Source organism: Solanum tuberosum, unplaced genomic scaffold (assembly GCF_000226075.1).
Source record: "Solanum tuberosum cultivar DM 1-3 516 R44 unplaced genomic scaffold, SolTub_3.0 scf00140, whole genome shotgun sequence".
Classification (NCBI taxonomy): domain Eukaryota; kingdom Viridiplantae; phylum Streptophyta; class Magnoliopsida; order Solanales; family Solanaceae; genus Solanum; species Solanum tuberosum.
This window is the reverse complement of record NW_006239064.1, coordinates 389189-407379: the sequence shown is the minus strand read 5'-3', so window position 1 is coordinate 407379 and position 18191 is coordinate 389189. Positions and strand designations below refer to the sequence as shown.

General features: G+C 35.9%; 4 protein-coding genes across 7 annotated transcripts in view; 3 read left to right on the top strand and 1 right to left on the bottom strand.

The window, feature by feature from the left end:
- Positions 1 to 388: 388 nt before the first annotated feature.
- Positions 389 to 1849, top strand: LOC107057699 (peroxidase 27-like). Its single transcript, XM_015310718.1, has 4 exons — positions 389 to 625; positions 774 to 962; positions 1053 to 1218; positions 1319 to 1849. Exons 1-4 carry the CDS (start codon positions 419 to 421, stop codon positions 1723 to 1725), a joined length of 969 nt encoding a protein of 322 aa, XP_015166204.1. The 5' UTR covers positions 389 to 418; the 3' UTR covers positions 1726 to 1849.
- A 1451-nt stretch (positions 1850 to 3300) lies between these two features.
- On the top strand, positions 3301 to 4773 carry LOC102586957 (peroxidase 27-like). Its single transcript, XM_015310717.1, has 4 exons — positions 3301 to 3542; positions 3699 to 3887; positions 3978 to 4143; positions 4244 to 4773. The coding sequence occupies exons 1-4, from the start codon at positions 3336 to 3338 to the stop codon at positions 4648 to 4650; spliced, it is 969 nt and encodes a 322-aa protein (XP_015166203.1). The 5' UTR covers positions 3301 to 3335; the 3' UTR covers positions 4651 to 4773.
- Positions 4774 to 5448: 675 nt separating this feature from the next.
- On the bottom strand, positions 5449 to 11815 carry LOC102588043 (traB domain-containing protein). The gene is made up of 9 exons (XM_006351896.2): positions 11308 to 11815; positions 10684 to 10731; positions 10530 to 10589; positions 8501 to 8584; positions 8286 to 8390; positions 7457 to 7570; positions 7245 to 7345; positions 6067 to 6178; positions 5449 to 5884 (listed from the first exon to the last, which is right to left on the bottom strand). The coding sequence occupies exons 1-9, from the start codon at positions 11800 to 11802 to the stop codon at positions 5756 to 5758; spliced, it is 1248 nt and encodes a 415-aa protein (XP_006351958.2). The 5' UTR covers positions 11803 to 11815; the 3' UTR covers positions 5449 to 5755.
- A 511-nt stretch (positions 11816 to 12326) lies between these two features.
- The window catches only part of LOC102587292 (zinc finger CCCH domain-containing protein 13), a 12882-nt gene continuing 7017 nt past the window's right edge, over positions 12327 to 18191 (top strand). The window contains exons 1-4 of one of the 4 annotated variants that reach the window (XM_006351893.2): positions 12327 to 12625; positions 16709 to 16963; positions 17257 to 17287; positions 17942 to 18077. In XM_006351893.2, the coding sequence (XP_006351955.1) occupies positions 12496 to 12625; positions 16709 to 16963; positions 17257 to 17287; positions 17942 to 18077 (552 nt within the window). In that variant the 5' untranslated portion in view covers positions 12327 to 12495. Of the gene's footprint in view, positions 12626 to 14541; positions 16964 to 17256; positions 17288 to 17941; positions 18078 to 18191 lie in introns of those variants that run through there. The other 3 variants (XM_006351894.2, XM_015310724.1, XM_006351895.2) reach the window with 3 other exon arrangements.

Sequence of the window (18191 nt, the reverse complement as noted above, 5' to 3'; positions counted from 1 at the left end):
CAAATCAACCACACAACAGTACTAGTCCCTCTTGCATTTTCTAAAGGATATCTAGACCGTAAACAAAGAGAATTCATCCATTTCATGAGGATTTCGATGACAGATAACATGACTCGTAATTATTACAAATCCACTTCCGCTAATTAAATTTTTTCATAAGTCTCCTTAATTGATATTTTCACGATCGAAATACTACATTATATATTAGCAAAAAGAACTAACATTAAAAAAAAAAAGTTCTTAGCTTAGAAGGTGCTAACTACTAAATATTTAAAATCAACTCTCCATTACTAGCTCTACCATTTTAATAAATCAAAGGATTGATATCATAATTTGTTTCCTATTTAAAGAGCATGCATTTGTGTGTTCCAATCATCAATCACTTCAAGATTTTAATTTTCTCCAACAAAATAATATAATGGCAACATTAAAATTTCTTTCATTTCTCATTCTTCAACTTTTTTTGATTGTTAATAATTGTGAAGGTGTGGAAGTAGGATTCTATAAGAAAACATGTCCAAATGTGGAAGCCATTGTTAAAGAAACAACAAAGCACTACATTTCTATTGCTCCTACTTTGGCTGCCCCTTTGTTAAGAATGCATTTTCATGATTGTTTTGTTAGGGTAAGTAGCATCATTTAATGCATTAGTCTCGAAGATTAGTCAGATTGACTCTTGATAAACGAAAAATGCCACATAAATTGATACAGATGGAATACATACACCGTCAATATAACTCTTTTTTTTTTAACACTAATTCTTTTTTTTGTAGGGATGTGATGGTTCAGTGCTACTAAATTCAACAAAAGGAAATAAAGCAGAGAAAGATGCAATTCCAAATCAAAGCCTAAGAGGATTTCAAGTGATAGATGCTGCTAAATCTGCTTTAGAGAAAGAATGCCCTGGCATTGTATCTTGCTCTGATATTTTAGCCTTAGCAGCCCGTGATGCTGTTTCACTGGTAACAAATTACTCTATTCGTCTCAATTTATGTGTCATATTTTTTTTCTAGTCCGATCAAAATAAAATATCATATTTCTTTGTAATACAGATAAATGGACCAACATGGTCAGTCCCCTTAGGAAGAAGAGATGGAAGAGTCTCAATTCTCTCAGAGGCCTCAAAAAACCTACCAACTCCTTTTGATAATTTCACTACTCTCAAAACTACATTTGGTGCATTGGGACTAAATGTTAAAGACCTTGTTGTTCTATCAGGTAAATTTCGTTACGAGTGTTCAAATTTTCATATACATATTTGTTCAACTGAGTACCCTTGGACGACAATCTTACTCTTTTTTTTCCCTCTCCTTCATAGGAGGACACACAATTGGGATGTCACATTGTTTTTCCTTTTCAAGTCGTTTGTACAATTTCACTGGCAAAGGAGACATGGATCCAAACATGGACCAAAACTACATTAATCGTTTGAAGATCAAATGTAGGCCTGCAGACGTGACTACAATTGTTGAAATGGATCCTGGAAGTTTCAAGAGTTTCGACACCGATTATTACACTATGGTTAGCAAAAGAAGAGGATTATTCGCGTCTGATGCAGCTCTTCTTACAGATACTCAAACAAAACATTATGTGTTATCTCAATTAAATCCACATGGTTCAACTTTCTTCAAGGATTTTGGCGAATCGATGGTGAAAATGGGACAAATAGGAATCCTTACAGGGAGAGCAGGGGAAATTCGAAAACATTGTGGTTTCAGAAACTAAGAGATACTTTGATAAGCTATTTTGTTTTCACTTTCAAGATTTTAATAATTTTTGAATTGTTATGTACTATGGTGGAGAAACCTTTATGTATATGTTGTAATTAATAAAATTGTTTGTTTTGCTTTACTAAGCATGGATGCACATGATTAGAATTGTCTCTCTTTTAAGTGTTTTCTCTTAACAAAAACACTAAGAAATGAGCTTCTCTCAAGCAGAGTTCGCGGATCACATCATGCATTCTACAACCGTTAATTTTTCCATCAAATCTCGAACGATAAACGAAAATAAAACTTGTATCTTTAAGATCTTTCAAATTGCAAAATATAGAAAGCATGGTTTTTGGTGGTGATGCAAGTAATGGTCAGTCAATGCCAACACTTCCATGCATTTGAGCAACAACATCTGTTCTTACTGTTGTACCAAGTATCTCTTGCTTGCCTTTTAGAATATTTTTTAGTCGATCTTCTAGCTCAGAGAAGAACCCACGATTTGAAGACTTCGGTGCACCAATATTATCTTAGGGCTTAGCTCAAAATAAACTTAAAATAAAAACACTCTAGCCAGATTTGAAGCCATATCTCATGGGTGGATCATTTGAATTGTACCAACAACTCAATGAAACTCCTTTGCTCTTTGTGGGTGCACTGTTAATTATATCATAATTTCTGTCAGTTTCTCAAAATAGATAAACATATATACAAATGATTTTTTTCAAAGTTAACAGGTGCACGTGCACCCCCCGACCTAGAGGGTTGGGTCCGCCTCTGTAATCTAGCTAGTTCATCAGAGACAATGCAACTTGCTTTCCCTACTTTTATTAGAGAACTCATTTTCCTTATTTTCAAGGAGTTTGTCTTTTCTAAAGAAAATATTTTTCATTTTTCTTTACTTAAACGGCTAATTAAGTATTGAAGCGTAGAGGTTATAGGGGTCGCAAAATGAGCATAAAATCATAATCCACACAACCATTTAGGTTTGGGCGTGTTAATGACCTGCTTATTTTATTAACTCAACATAAGGAACAACAGACATAGACATATGTTCACCTAAAGCATACATTTTAGTTTGCAGATTCCCCTAATGCATTTGACATTAATAACTTAATATAGTAAGTTTGGTTTAGTGGCCACAAAAGTAATAAAATGATAAATAGAGTACTATTTCTACATGAACTTGTGATTAATTATTAATTACACTACTAATGGGTTTTATTTGAAGCATCCACAACAAGAATTTTTTTTCATTGTCTAAGCACATGGTGGTAAGATTCGATCACATGATCTCTACCTGCTTTAAAGAAAGAATACTTTTATTTAAGGATAAGCCAGTTTCTACCAAATACGACTCCACTCTGTTTTGACTTAATAGAGAGTTGATATTCCTCTTAACCTGATCTTTATATAATTAGAAAGAACTAACATTAAAAATTGCTTTGTTAAGAAGGTGCTAACTGCTAAATAATAAAATCAACTTTCCATTATATGCCAGCTCTGTCCATTTAATTGTTTTCATAATTTGCTTCCTATTTATAGGCCATGTATTTGTGTTTACCAATCATCCCTTCAAGCAAATAACAACATAGAGATTTGGTTAAGAGAAAACATAATATAATGGCAACATTAAAATTTCTTTCATTTCTCATTCTTCAACTCTTTCTTGTTGCTAATAATTGTGAAGGTGTGGAAGTAGGATTCTACAAGCAAACATGTCCAAATGTGGAAGCAATTGTCAAAGAAACAACAAAGCACTACATTTCTATTGCTCCTACTTTGGCTGCCCCTTTGTTGAGAATGCACTTCCATGATTGTTTTGTTAGGGTAAGCACCACTATTGAATGCATTAGTCTCGAAAATTAGTCAAACTGACTCTTGATAAATGAAAAACGTCACATAAATTGAGACAGGTGGACTACATACACCGTCAATATAGTTTTTTTTTTTTTACACTAATTTCTTTTCTCCTTTTTGTTGTAGGGATGTGATGGTTCAGTGCTACTAAATTCAACAAAAGGAAATAAAGCAGAGAAAGATGCAATTCCAAATCAAAGCCTAAGAGGATTTCAAGTGATAGATGCTGCTAAATCTGCTTTAGAGAAAGAGTGCCCTGGCATAGTATCTTGCTCTGATATTTTAGCCTTAGCTGCCCGTGACGCTGTTTCACTGGTAACGAATTACTCTATTTGTCTCAATTTATGTGTCATATTTTTTTTTTAGTCCGATCAAAATAAAATATCATATTTCGTTGTAATACAGATAAATGGACCAACATGGTCAGTCCCATTAGGAAGAAGAGATGGAAGAGTCTCAATTCTCTCAGAGGCCTCAAAAAACCTACCAACTCCTTTTGATAACTTCACTACTCTCAAAACTACATTTGGTGCATTGGGACTAAATGTTAAAGACCTTGTTGTTCTATCAGGTAAATTTCGTTACGAGTGTTCAAATTTTCATATACATATTTGTTCAACTGACTATCCTTGAACAACAATCTTATTCTTTTTTCCCCCTCTCCTCCATAGGAGGACACACAATTGGGATGTCACATTGTTTTTCCTTTTCGAGTCGTTTGTATAATTTCACTGGTAAAGGTGACATGGATCCAAACATGGACCAAAACTACATTAATCGTTTGAAGATTAAATGTAAGCCTGGAGATGTGACTACAATCGTTGAAATGGATCCTGGAAGTTTCAAGAGTTTCGACACTGATTATTATAGTATGGTTAGCAAAAGAAGAGGGTTATTCGTGTCTGATGCAGCTCTTCTTACAGATACTCAAACAAAACATTATGTGTTATCTCAATTAAATCAACATGGATCAACTTTCTTCAAGGATTTTGGAGAATCAATGGTGAAAATGGGACAAATTGGAGTCCTTACTGGGAATGCAGGGGAAATTCGAAAACATTGTGCCTTCCGAAACTAAGAGGAACTTTGATTTGGCCTTATTTTTTGTTGCAAAATTTTAATAATTTTTGGGATTGTTACGATGAAGGGGATTGGATCACTGTGGTGAATAATTTGTTTTTTCTGGTTCTTTTTATTATGGTGGGGAAACCTTTATTGTATATGTTGTAAATTTGTTTCCTAAAGTATGTAACTAATAAAAATGTCCTTTTGATACAACTTCTAGTTCCCCTTCTCGGTTAGAAGTTCACTCGTGTCTGATCAATTGCTATTGAATTATAGGAATATCATTTCTTTCGTATCTCATTTTATGTGAAGATAACCAATTATTATGTAGTTAAAAGAAAGACTATTAACACATAAATAAATATATGCAAATCAAAACCCAAATATTCACCAAATGAGATGTGGGTGAGAAGAAGATATTATTAAGCAAAGTTACGTCCTCTCACACACCTTGAATGTGTGTACTACACCAACTCTTGTTGATACTAAATGCGAACTCCCATCACTCATGTCTGCCATAGATAGGATGTATGGTGTTATCCAACACTTTTTCGTTAAACATGTTGCTCTTGAAAATCAAACCCATGGCATCGACTTTAATTTGATACCACTTTTAGGATAAAGTGTTTTATCATTTGCCTAAAGCGCAATTAATCGGACTAGTATACCAAATGGTTCTAAAAGAAAAAAAGATCCAATAGCTGAATTAGTCTAATGAAATACCTTCCGTTAACCCTCCTAGCTCCGCCATGTAGGCTCAGAATTTGTTGAATATTCAGAAGTTCATTATGTACGTTTTTTAGCAGGTAAATGAAGGAACGCAAATACTTATATAACTTCTTTTCACTTTATGTTGTCATGTTATCAACCTTCTGCCATATTTAACCAATTATTCGTGCCGCATCCACCTGTTTTAGAGTTCAGATATTCTATTTGAGGTGTCCACAGGAAAATTTGCAAAATGACAATTTCCTTGTATCTGTGTACTGATTCCCTTCAAATGCATAAGAGAAGTAGTAACAGTTCATGACCCTCAAATGTTGAAAGTCACAAGAGAGAGCCTTGATGATGTTCATATTCAACGCCCTACCGACAGTTGGATCTAAAACCTCTGATGATTATTTCTTGCTTGAAACGTAAATGCCAGATATTATGGCCACTCCTGCAACTGCAACTCCAAGGGTTGTCACAATCTTCGCAACAGAAATGAGAGGTTTGGGTGACGGTATTGATAGTAGTTCCTTAACCTGTGGCAGCAAATAAGTACACAATAGCCTCTCAATAATTTTATGGGTAAGAAGCTCAAATTGAGTCTTACACTATGTGAATACGAAAAATCAATCAAGCTCTGTTTTCATATATTTCGCGATGCACAACAGAGGATATCCAAGTCTTACTGAAATTGTCAACAAGAAGAAATGTCTATTACCTCAATAGGTTGCTTCCAGTTCTTCTTGATTCCTGGAAGGTGACCCTTGCCAACAACTGCGACTACAGAGCTGTGTTCACGGGCAACTTTTATTAACATTGATGACATAAACCTGCAAAGAGAGAGTGGAAGATTCTTCATATTTGTTAGGTGGTACAAGTAAATTACTTTCAAGATTATCAAATGTCAAAGCCAACATGTTGGTTCAAAACACTCACACTACATTTTTTTTTTCCAAGACAGGAAGAATGATGTTACTACTAGTCTGCTTGATTAGACAAATGAAACAATTTGTTCCAAGCACACTAACATAGGACTTTCAAATCATTGGTAATTACAATACTATAGGTGAATTAGTCAAAGACTGATGACATTTAAGCTAAAGCATCTAGGCAAGATATTACTTTTTTCTTTAGTCCAACCAAACAATCACAAACTAGTACATCAATGGCTTTTTTCTTGGCACTACCCCCTTTATTTTTCTGTTGGGTGGTGGGTGTTAATGTCTGTTACCGCCATAAGATATTGAAATTCATTTCAGTCTAAGGGAGTACTATAGTAAAACTGGCTTTATTTCTGGGAAAACTAGAAGCAAACAAAGGAAGTGATAAGCAATAATGCTCTGGGGAGACTAGAAGTGAACAAAGGAAGTGACAAGCAATGAAACACGGAGATTCCTTGAGAAAACATTCATTAACCCTTCACCTAAAGGAGCACAACAGTGAGATAGAGCAACACTCTCGTGCTCTAGACCTCACAGACATATGAGTCCCTTACTCATATTATTTGAGATTATATGAGTACATGAAAAAGACATTGTCCAACAGCCTATAATCAAACGTTATGTCAACCCACACTAAGAAAGAATACCTAAAGACATAGAAGTAACTAATCAGAGCATTCTCAATGTTTTGATTTGGATTGACTTGGTCATACAAAAGCCATCTAATTCTAAAATCTTTACGAATGCCAGACCTGACAGTATGTTCCTTATTCTAGACTCAAAGCCAACAAACAACTATAATCACCTTAAATACACAAAACAAAACCATAGAACAAGCAGGCAGCAAAACAAACTGGTATCATACCAACAGACCTCGCATGGGGTGAGGAGGAGGTTTCTGTTGTGTGTGTGTGTGTTTGGAGGGAGGGGATAGCATGCAAGTGAGAGGACTAACTGATCTCGCTCATGAACTAGGGTATCCATAAGAGTAGGGAACTGCTTGCTCATTTCTTGAATCACAAGAGTCAACATGTCAACATCATCCATATCCTTCAACTGCCCACCAAAAATAGTTTGGCATAAGTAACATATGATATTCCTCTTCATAAATGAAATTACTTTATGCAGAGTGGGACAATCCTATAGAATCTTATGCAACAAACCTACCATTTTGACGAGATCTTCAGGCTTTGGTAAAAACACTGCTTGGAACAATAGAGAGTACACCAATTTTGTCTTGTGCCAAAGTGGCATTTTTGCCCATGTTCTTCGTAATGTCACCTGTTCATAATACAAGATACAACAATTCATTATACTGAAAAACAAACGAAAAACCAAAGATACCAAGCAAAGCAGCAGTGAATATGCAACTGTTTTTTCCTTTTCTTCTTGTGGAATCTGCTACCAAAGAAAGTGTAATTGTAAGCTGATAAATCATGCATAAGAAACCTTATATGTTTATAGAGATGTGCTCCAGCCTCCATGAAAGTGGTACTCTAGTGCATTAGAAAAAGATAGATAGAGAATAGAGAATAGAGAGAGAGAGAGAGGATCAGTGCAGCAGTATCTGGAGGAATTTTGATTTATTTTGCTGATCCATCTGTGGGATTATACTGGCATGTTCTTGTTGTTGTTTGCTGATTCATCTGGAATGAAATGAAATTCTAGAACATCAAACACGTTTGTTCTCTAATAGCCCTTATCCAGTAAGCAGAGTAAACTATTCAATAACACAGATGATTAATGTTTTCTAGTAATTATCTCAGAGAAGGGAGAGAAGGGAGAGAAGGGAGAGAGACGAAGAGGAATGCTTCATACTTATCAACTCTGATGTTTATGGGACACAACAGGACAGCGATCTCAATTTTTCCATGATCACAGGGGACATGTGGTGATGTAAAAACATTATCCAGTTAAAGCAGGGATGCACATGATCAATTTTGAGACACAGAAGCAAACAGACCAATTAATAACGGAATGAGTGAAAATGTCTTACTTGCACGGGACGGTCACCAAGAATCACTTTACCACCGTACTTCATTGCTTCTTCATATGCCACACGAAACTCCGCCCCGGGAAAAACCTCAAGCTTGGTAGCAACCTAAAACACAACGTAGATTCAATGAGTGATCAGCATTCCACAGCACTAATGTTAAGGAGTAACATATCACTTCCGAACTGTAAGGACAACTTTTGAGATTATGATCATGCCTTGGCAAGAAACCAGCTGTAGAGTATCCCAAACGGATTTTGATTTTTCTTCCACATCTCCACCATTTCTCCCATTGTTGGTACCTGGCCATATCAGAGTCGGGTATGTTAGATATTAAACCTAAAGAGGAGAAAATGGATCCACCATTACATCTTTCATCAAAACAAAAATCAAAACTAAATGATACGAACACCAGCAAATGAAAATACTCGAATTGAATGATAAATCAATCAAGGACAGAATATCAGAATATACTTATCTGATTCTATAACATAGAAAGAAAAAAATAGGTGTAATTAATATGTTCGCTTAGAAAATAAAGACATTAATACCATGATGCCAAAAAAATATATGCACAAAAGAAAGAGAGAGAGAGAGAATACAGTTCTCTGGTATAGCCTATATCAAAAGGTCATTTCACTTTTCATCTATGTCCATGACCGAGTTGACATATATTAACATACACATCAGATACACCCTTGATTGAATCTGGATTTTTCTCATGGATCTCTTGATATGCCTTAGTAATTTTAATTTAAGACTTCCAATAAATGAATCCGAATTGCAAAACGTAAAGGTAAGAGAAGAGTGGTGACCTAACATCTGCATACGAAATACTAAAGTGAGACAGTCACAAATTAGAGGAGAAATCACTTTTTTTATCCCCCTGACATATACCTCACTCTGTCGTTGCACATTATTAGTTTCAACTATTAGTTTTTAGCAAAAAAATCCTTCTTTTGATTTTTTTCATTATAAAATAAGAGGAAAAGAAATATTTCAAGCTAAAGTACACTCCGTCCTTTCCAACCTGCAGTCTACCATCTCCAGTCACCCCTTCACCTCCCAAAGATGAGGGAAGGAGGAGAAGGAAGAGCATAGGAATAACCTCCTATTATAAGGTTGCATGAAAGCACCAAAGAAGCAACAAGGATTCAGAAATCAAATCATAATCCTCCATTACAACATTGAAAGAATGCATACAGGGGCAGAGGCACGTGAATCCAAGGGGTGTCATCCGACACCGCTTGGTCAGGAAATTTTTAAATTTGTATATATATATTATGATGCAAAAGAAAGTATGGAGTAAATACTAAAGACATGACACTGCTTGACAGAACACCTTCAGTAGCTTACTGGTAAGAAGCTTCAATGTTTTACTTGAGGTTACGTGTTCGACCCTTGGCTTGAACCCTCAACGCCATGCTTAAAACGGAGAAACTAATACAACTAGCCAACTTCATTGAATTTAAAAATCTGCTCACATAGTATTTAAGTGCAAGTTTGACTAGCAATCAATAAATGCTTTAATATTGTTGTGAAATTAGATTACTCGAACACCTTAAAATTCTAAATTTGAAAAAATTATTCATTTATTTGAGATCCACTTGAGCTTCTAGCTGGCTTTCTAAACTTTCTTTCAACCTCTCTCGTTTGGGAAGAAAAGGCTGATTCTTTCATGCTCGTATACCAAGAAACAATTGAAAAAAAGTTTTCATTTTACAATTTGTAATATTTGGAGATTACAGTTGCTTTGCAGTTTTTGAAGATTAAATGTGTTGCGTGATGCTCTTTTAATTGTAAGTTCTTTTTATATCCCCTTTTTAGTTGGAATTTGTAGAAAACATTTATCAATTTTTCTTGGGGGGGATTGGATTCTATATAACTAAATTCATCTACGGTTCATTTGAATTTATATTTTACTTTGTAATGTATCTGGAACTTAGTTTTCTAAAATATGACGTCACTGTAGTATTCATTTTTTCACTTCTTTAATGTCGACACTGCTTGCGAGAAATACTGCGTACGCCACGGAATACATATGTACATCAACTCTGAAATTTGATCCTTTTTCCTCAAAGGACTCCTTATACCAGTCAGGAAACAATTCTATACTTATATTTAAACAATAGTTGCCAAAATGCTGGATATTCTCCTAAACAAAAAAACTAACTGTTTCCAATGCTCTCTGCAAACGGCATGAATTATGGAGTGATAAAAAGAGAGCCTGCCAATAGAAAGACTGACCTTTAAATTCTGAGGTGTAAGTATACCCACCCGACCTGAGCATAACTCCAAGAAGACAACCTGTCATCAACAATCCAGTATAAATCAGACTGACATTCAACACAAAAAAGAGAAAAATATAGCATGCACCACAGGCGATTGTTAGAAGTACGACCTCTGGTTTCAAGAAATTGATTACTGCTTCAACTTCTTGGCAGGATTCCTGTAACCATGCATAGTAAAGTTAAGATGATTATACACCCTTTATAACTCAATCTGTATTACATCATCAGTTTCTTTAATATGAACAATTAACTGGATTAAAGGTCAATATTTATATATACGTCACATATAAAGCTTCAAACTTTATCAATCTAAGCAAGATAAAGGAGAAAGTAAGAAAGACAAAGTATGAAAATAAAGAAAGTACATATTCATACACGCTTAGTTTATAACTTTATATGATGAGGCATGGGAACTATTGCCTTATGTCACGTCTTCTACTGTTATTTAACATCTTAACTTCAAGAAGTGTCCATCCTATTCGTCACCAGCTGATGTTGAGTCAAATATAAGACTAAACAATATCTCATCAGCAATGGTCACAAGATATCTAATAATAATCCTATGTTGTTAGAGCATCATTTCAGTAAACTGTTATTGATGATCTACTAATTCCATCTCTGCTACTGGGAGGCTGGATTATACTAAAATTAAATACTAATCTTAAGAAGCCTTGTGCATAAAAAGTACTTTTAAGTGTGAATACTAAAATGCAATTAAAGAACAGTAAATTTACCGAAGAAACGTGAGCAGTGCCAACAACATACACATCGCAAATGCCTCCATTGGCAGAAGAATCACAAGTTAGCATCATTACACTCCTCGACAATTCCTCCGGCAAAACCTTCCTTTCATATCCTTCTCCTTCACCTTCCACATTCGCCGAAATTACCTCTTCGATTCCTTGCTCCTCCACAACACTCGCTTCCGAGCCTTCCGAATTCAAATTAGCAACTTCTTCATCAACGTGAACAAAATCCTCCACCACCGACGCCGTCATCGGACTAGAACTCATCTCCACCGGCATACGCCTCCCGGTGACCGCCGAGTAGGAGGAGGAAGATTTGCACTTCACGCAGATCGATGAAAACGTAGGACTTACGACGGGATATTTAACGGGGAGAGATTTGACCGGGAAATGACGAAGGTGCGGTGAGCCGGTGAATGAGTTGAACCGGTTCGACTCGGCCGAGTTGAGAAAGGTGAGTTGGCGAGTCAATCGACGGAGCATGAAGATTTTAAGATGTAACCGTTTTTATTTTACTGTTTTTATATACCTTGCTTTGGACACAAGAGATCATGACACGTGGCAAGATGGTGTGACTCTAATTGTTTGCTTTCTCATACCTTACTTTTATTGCTAAGTTTCCTATGTTATGACTAGGATCGTTTGATATGCGTGATGAGATATTGAATCTACACATCATAACTTAAATCGTTTAGTATGCATAATTGAATTTGCACATTATAACTTTGGATCATTTGATATGTGTAATGAGATAGAAAATAATGTATAAAATTTATACATTAAAATTTTAATTATTGATAGAAAATAATAATTCACCAAAGGGCATTTTAGAATATTTTTAATCCTTTTTCTTTAAACAAAAGATAGTGTTGGATCATTAGCACTAAATAAAGTTATAAAATGTTTTATTTCGTAAATTTTAATTTAATCGGGCAGATATGCAAATATTGAAGACCAATGAAAATAAAAGGTATTTTATTTAGAAAAAAAATAACACTCTACATAAAGTGGTAGTATCCATCTATAGCCATCCGTAAACTATTGAGGTGGTATCCAAAATTAGGGTTCTGAGAACTCTGGATTTTGCTCGGTTGTATCGATCCGTTTTCTTGTGAGCTGAGAATTTCTCTGCTGCAAATACAAATCCCAATCCCAATAATTTTGTATACAAAATCGATGATGGTGGAAAGGAAGCTGTATAAAACGAAACTATGCATGCTTTATCAGAGAGGTCGTTGTCATCGTCAGACTTGCTCTTTCGCTCATGGCAATGCTGAGCTCCGTCGCTTCTCCGGTTCCGGTGGCGGTAATTTTGTTATTTCTCTATATTTACTTGTTTAACACTTGCCATATACAGCTATACTTCGTTTTACTTCGCCCATGTTCTGTTTTTTTTTCTTTTTTATGATGATGACTGTCAGTTTTTGTGCACCTCGATTAATTCTACAGTATGATGCTACCTCCCACCCACAATAGGTAACTCAATCCACCTAGGCTGAGCATGAACAGATGAGAAGAAATCTTCTTTTTGTTACTTGGCCATGTTTACTTTGACACTTCCATCAAGAAACTATTTTTTAGGGTTTATTTTACTAAATTAATCCTTTGAAGATGAGGATAATATTGGGACAAGTGAGGCTTGCTCAAGTGGTTGAGCACCTCCACTATGAATCAGTAGGTTTGAGGGTTTAAGTCATGCAAGAGGGAGTGAGAAAAAAAAATTGAAAAGGAAAAAGGATAGTATAGGAAAAAAATTATAATTTTTTTTATGACAAAGGAAACCCGTAGCCGCTATCCTTTGGGTGCGTACAGGGTAAAACCCCCGCTCCTCTGCAATAGCTCGCAAACCACACAGGAGGGTTAATCCGCACCAGGCAAGCCTTGTGCTACGAGCTCAACCCAGAAGGCAAACCCCTTGCTTTCGCTGGCAAGGGGTTTCAAACTTGAGACCTCCAACATGGAATTCTCAAGCCCAAACCACTGAGCCATTCCGAAGGATAAAAAAAATGATACATTTATCTTGGGAAAAAAATCTATTTTTGGCATAAGATCCAAGTAAAATGCATCCAGTCTCAAATTAGTTGTCATGTTTCGCTTCTTGAGTTAGTTTGATTAATCTTTCAAGCTAAATTGGATAGGATTAATTCATAACTCAAGATAATACTTATGCCGAAACAGGCTGTTAAACTTTTCACATTTTCAATTTGCCTTACTGGATGTGTTCATATGGGACATCACATGAATACTGAACTTCAGTGTTTTCAAATACTGGGGATAGTATTCAATGGGTGAAGCAGGCTCTTAATATTCATATGTTTCATCTTGCCTAACGAACATGTTCTTCTACGATATTACATGATACTAACACTGCTTAATTTATTTTAAGCTTATTTAGCTTAAGTGTCAAAAGGTCTTACATACTTTAAACAAATTTAAGGTACATTTGAAAACTGTAGTTTAAACTTCACACATAATCCTTCTTTTCCATTTTAGGTTGTCTGTGAGTATTGTCAAAACCTTTAAGAAGGCAAAACATTTGATAGTTTGGAGAAGCTCTATTAAAGTAGTATACATAAAGAGCCTACACAAAATATGGTTCTCTACAAATGACAACAATCTGCTCATAAACAAGAACTTATCAGTGCACCAAACACCAAGAATAAGAGGATATTCCTTACATGCAAAAAGTCATATTTTCTTTTACCAAGACACATTCATTTTCTTTATCTCAAAACTCTTCTCTCCTAAAACAAAACTCATGTGATGCCTAAGGCCATATCCCCTTTGGCAAGAGGCAAGTCCTTATCGCCTATTACTAGCGAGGCGATCTTGAAAAGGCGAGTGGCGATGCTGCGAAGCGACAGAGGCGTCACTTCCTTTTTTTTTTATAAAAAAAAGAAGGCCTGATTTAATAATTAAAAGGCAATATTAGGCTTTATTTGGTGTTTTGGACATTACTAGCGAGGCAATCTTGAAAAGGCGTGTGGCGACGCGGCGAGGCAAAAAGGTGAGGCGATAGAGGCATCACTTTTTTTTTTTTTTTTAAAAAAACAGACCTGATTTAATAATTAAAAGGCAATATTAGGGTTTATTTGGTGTTTTGGACATTACTAGCGAGGCAATCTTGAAAAGGCGTGTGGCGACGCGGCGAGGCAAAAAGGTGAGGCGATAGAGGCATCACTTTTTTTTTTTTTTTTAAAAAAACAGACCTGATTTAATAATTAAAAGGCAATCCCTGGGTTTATTTGGTGTTTTGGACAAACACGGCTCTCTTCTCCCTTTTTCTCTCCAGTTCAAATTTGCGACCTTCAGCTACGGGACTTTCAGCTTCTCTCTTCTTCTTCTTTCTTCTTCAGTCCTCTGCTTCGCGACCTCAGCAGGTACGTTTTTCTTCTTCTTCTTCTTCTTCTTCTTCCTGCTGCTGCTGCTGCTGATAAAGTACCAATTTACATATGTAATCCTCCTCTGTCAAATTCTCATCTGTCAAATAATTTTCCCTTGCTGCCAATCAAGCGAAGAAGCACATCTGTCTCTTTCTGGGTGCGTTAGAATCCAAATCAATGTATGCGGAAAGCAAGACTTTCCTCTTACCAAAACTTGTGGTAGTATGACATTAATGAAAACACTCTAGCTCTCCTCACCCCAATCCTGGAATTCATCAACTTCCTAGTAAATTCCTTCTAAATATCATGTCCTGCAGAACTCCTCCTCCTTGTGTCCTCTGAATCTGTTGCACGTTCTTCTTTCTGTCTTGAGATTTTGTATAAGTTGGGAAGGAAATTCCCAATGTGCTCTCTCCACACCACCTGTTGCCCCAAAAACTAACTCTACTTCCAACACTTACCCTTCCAAGTCCTTGATGTAACGATGCCACTGTAAGCTTCCCATCCTTCCGAGATATTCCTCCATAGTCCGCATCCATAAGGTAGCATGTTGTTTTTAGTCACCTATCCCCCTTTTCGTCGATATTTTCTTGCGATCATCCCCTCCCTATAAAGTATGTTCTCAGTTCCTGCTCTCCATATTATTTCCAAGCAAAGCCTTCTTAGCTTTGCCGGTTTGTTGAGAGTGTTGCTTCCTCTAACTAATTCTTCCGACTGGTTCATAAATATAAGAGTAAAGAGTTGATGAAGTTTCATCTTGCATTTCACTTCATTTTTTATTTGTGTTTGTTTCTTATATTTAACATTTTCTAGTGTAGTAGATTGTAAAATTTATTGAAGGAATGAAAGAGAAACAAGATAGTTTGTATAAGTACATCAGATATCACATATCATGAATATTCTCTTACCTTTCGTGTCAGCTCCCGTTTTGCTTGTCAATCATTTCCGAATAATTTGGGACTAGAGAAAAGTGAGAAAACTGAAAAAGTTAAAATTATAGGAAATGCATTAGTCACCTATCAAAGGAGCAGGAACCTATCCATATCTTGATCATAAATTCTCACTAGATATATTTAGTATTTTTACCTTGTTCTGCATTGTTTGTTTTGCAACTTTTGTGTTTTACTATTATGAAGCTTTTTTGGCACCTCTCTGCTATGTTTTGGTTTAAATTCAGTTTAAGAGTGTTGTATTGTGTACTGATGTTACTGAATTTAAGGGAGAAATTTCACACTTCAGGTTATTCTATTGGACAGTGAATAAAAGCCTATCAACTGACAGGTTTTAGTATTTCTTATCAGAAAGGAATTTGCTGCTTGCTTTATCTTTGTGCTGCTTATGGTATTTTTCTCAGCATCTTGGTTTATCATATTGCATCTTGAAGCAGCAGCGCATGAGAGATCAGGATATGTTTCTCTGGACATAGTATCTTCCATATATTATTTACAAATCTGCCAGCTTGATGAACCATATGAATGCTGTGCCCTAGTAATTTCTTCACCCTTATATTCCTCGAGAATATGGTGTTCCCTTCTTGTGACTTCTGTTTGAATGAATCTTCAAAGGAATCTGTTGGATGGTATTTTTGTCCAAGAAGACCTGTTTATTATCCTATATATTGTCATGCGGCTTGGATAATCCATATCCTTTTGATATGGCTGCTAGCAGATATATGTGCTGTAGCAATTTTTTTACCGAGCAAGATGCAAGGATGTCTACTACTTCTGTTGGTTCTATGATATTTGAAGCTCTTCTGGGTAAAAGCTCAAAAAACTGGTATTCTATATCTGTTCATTGTATATGAGAGAAGTAGTTTCTATGGCTCCTTTTGGAACTCACAGGAAGGCAGTATAAATATTTGCTGTTATGTTTCTCTTGTAGTTTGATGTATTGGTAAGATTAACTCCATTATTCATTCTTGGTGATTTAGTTGGTGTGAATTTGATCAATATGTTGAATCAACTACTGGATCCAGTTCAATTAAAAATATAATCTTACCATTGCAGAAATGCGAGATTTTCGTGGTCATGACTTGAGAGAGAAGCTTGATAGAGAGCATTCTCCAGTGGGCAGATACTCCTCTGGTAAAGGGCATTCTCCAGTGGGCAGATACTCCTCTGGTAGAGGGCATTCTCCAGTGGGTAGATACTCCTCTGATAGAGGGCATTCTCCAGTGGGCAGATACTCTTCTGAAAGAGGGCATTCTCCAGTGGGCAGATACTCTTCTGATAGAGGTGCAAGAGAGAGACATGCATCCCGTGGTCAGAGCTTGTTTCTTTCACTTTCACTTTGCTGTCGTTGTCGGATCTTTATAGACTTATTTACTCTTGCTCATCTGCTGAAAGGATTAGTCGAGTGATTAAGAGTACTCATTCCATGGAAACATACTTGCTGGAGGTCCTTATTTCTGTCAGGGGATCATGTGAATTTGTTGGCTAGATGTAGCCATTGTTTCACATAGATTAGGGGCTACTATATTCTCTGGTTCTCTTTCTTGTCCTTCCTTCATGGTTTTGTCCATTCATATAATATTTCCTTTTGATTTATTTTTCAGGGCGCAGTCCTCCTGAGTCTGTTGAGAGGAGGTAAGTTTATCAATATCTTGTGTATACTTCATTTTAGGACTTAGTGATACATAATATACAGGTCTTTGTTGACAAATTACATACTCAGGCTTTAGATGGAAATCTTGAACCGACTTCAGGTCACTTAGAAATTAGTTGGGAGCTGATCGAGCTTGAATCCATTTCCTTATGATTTATGTTAGTTATGTAAACCTTAATTGCTACTTAAAATGGAATTTATTCTGTCTCCAGTTAGACAATTTTATCTTGTAGCATATGCTATATTCCATTTGTGGTAATTGTTTCAATACAGTTAATAAGATCACTGTAAGAAGACCTAAGGTGTCCCTTATTTAATTAATTAAGGGAAATCTCTCAGCAGCTCCCTAAGGGAGAATATTTACAAGCAAAGAGGTTAGCAAAGAGGTTAATTGGCTCTTCCCAAAATCTTGAGATTTCTAAACCCCTTTAGAGAGCATCATTGGACAATTAGTAATTTGGTATGCTTTTCATGATAAAGACAATTTGCTAACTTTCAGATGGTTAATCTAAATTCTTTAATCCTTCTTTTACCTTTACCTGATACTCTGTCCATAATTATAATGTTCGAATAATGTCTGTCAAAAAAAATAATTCATTATGTTCTAGTAACATCAGAAAAATGGTATATTGCAGTGATAGAAAGCGCAGGATGAAACATCATTCGGATGGTCAAAGTGACATCTCTGGAAGTTTGAACATGTCAGATGGGACAGGAGATCACGTGAAGGAGAAAAAACATTTATCGTCCAATTCCAAAGATGTCCTTCAGGTACTGGGAGTGGAGAAGAACTTTGTTGTCCTAGTTCGCGAATGGCGTTGTTCATCAGCCCTTCTTTTGCCTGCTCTTTCTTACCTCCTCGTTATATATATATATATATATATA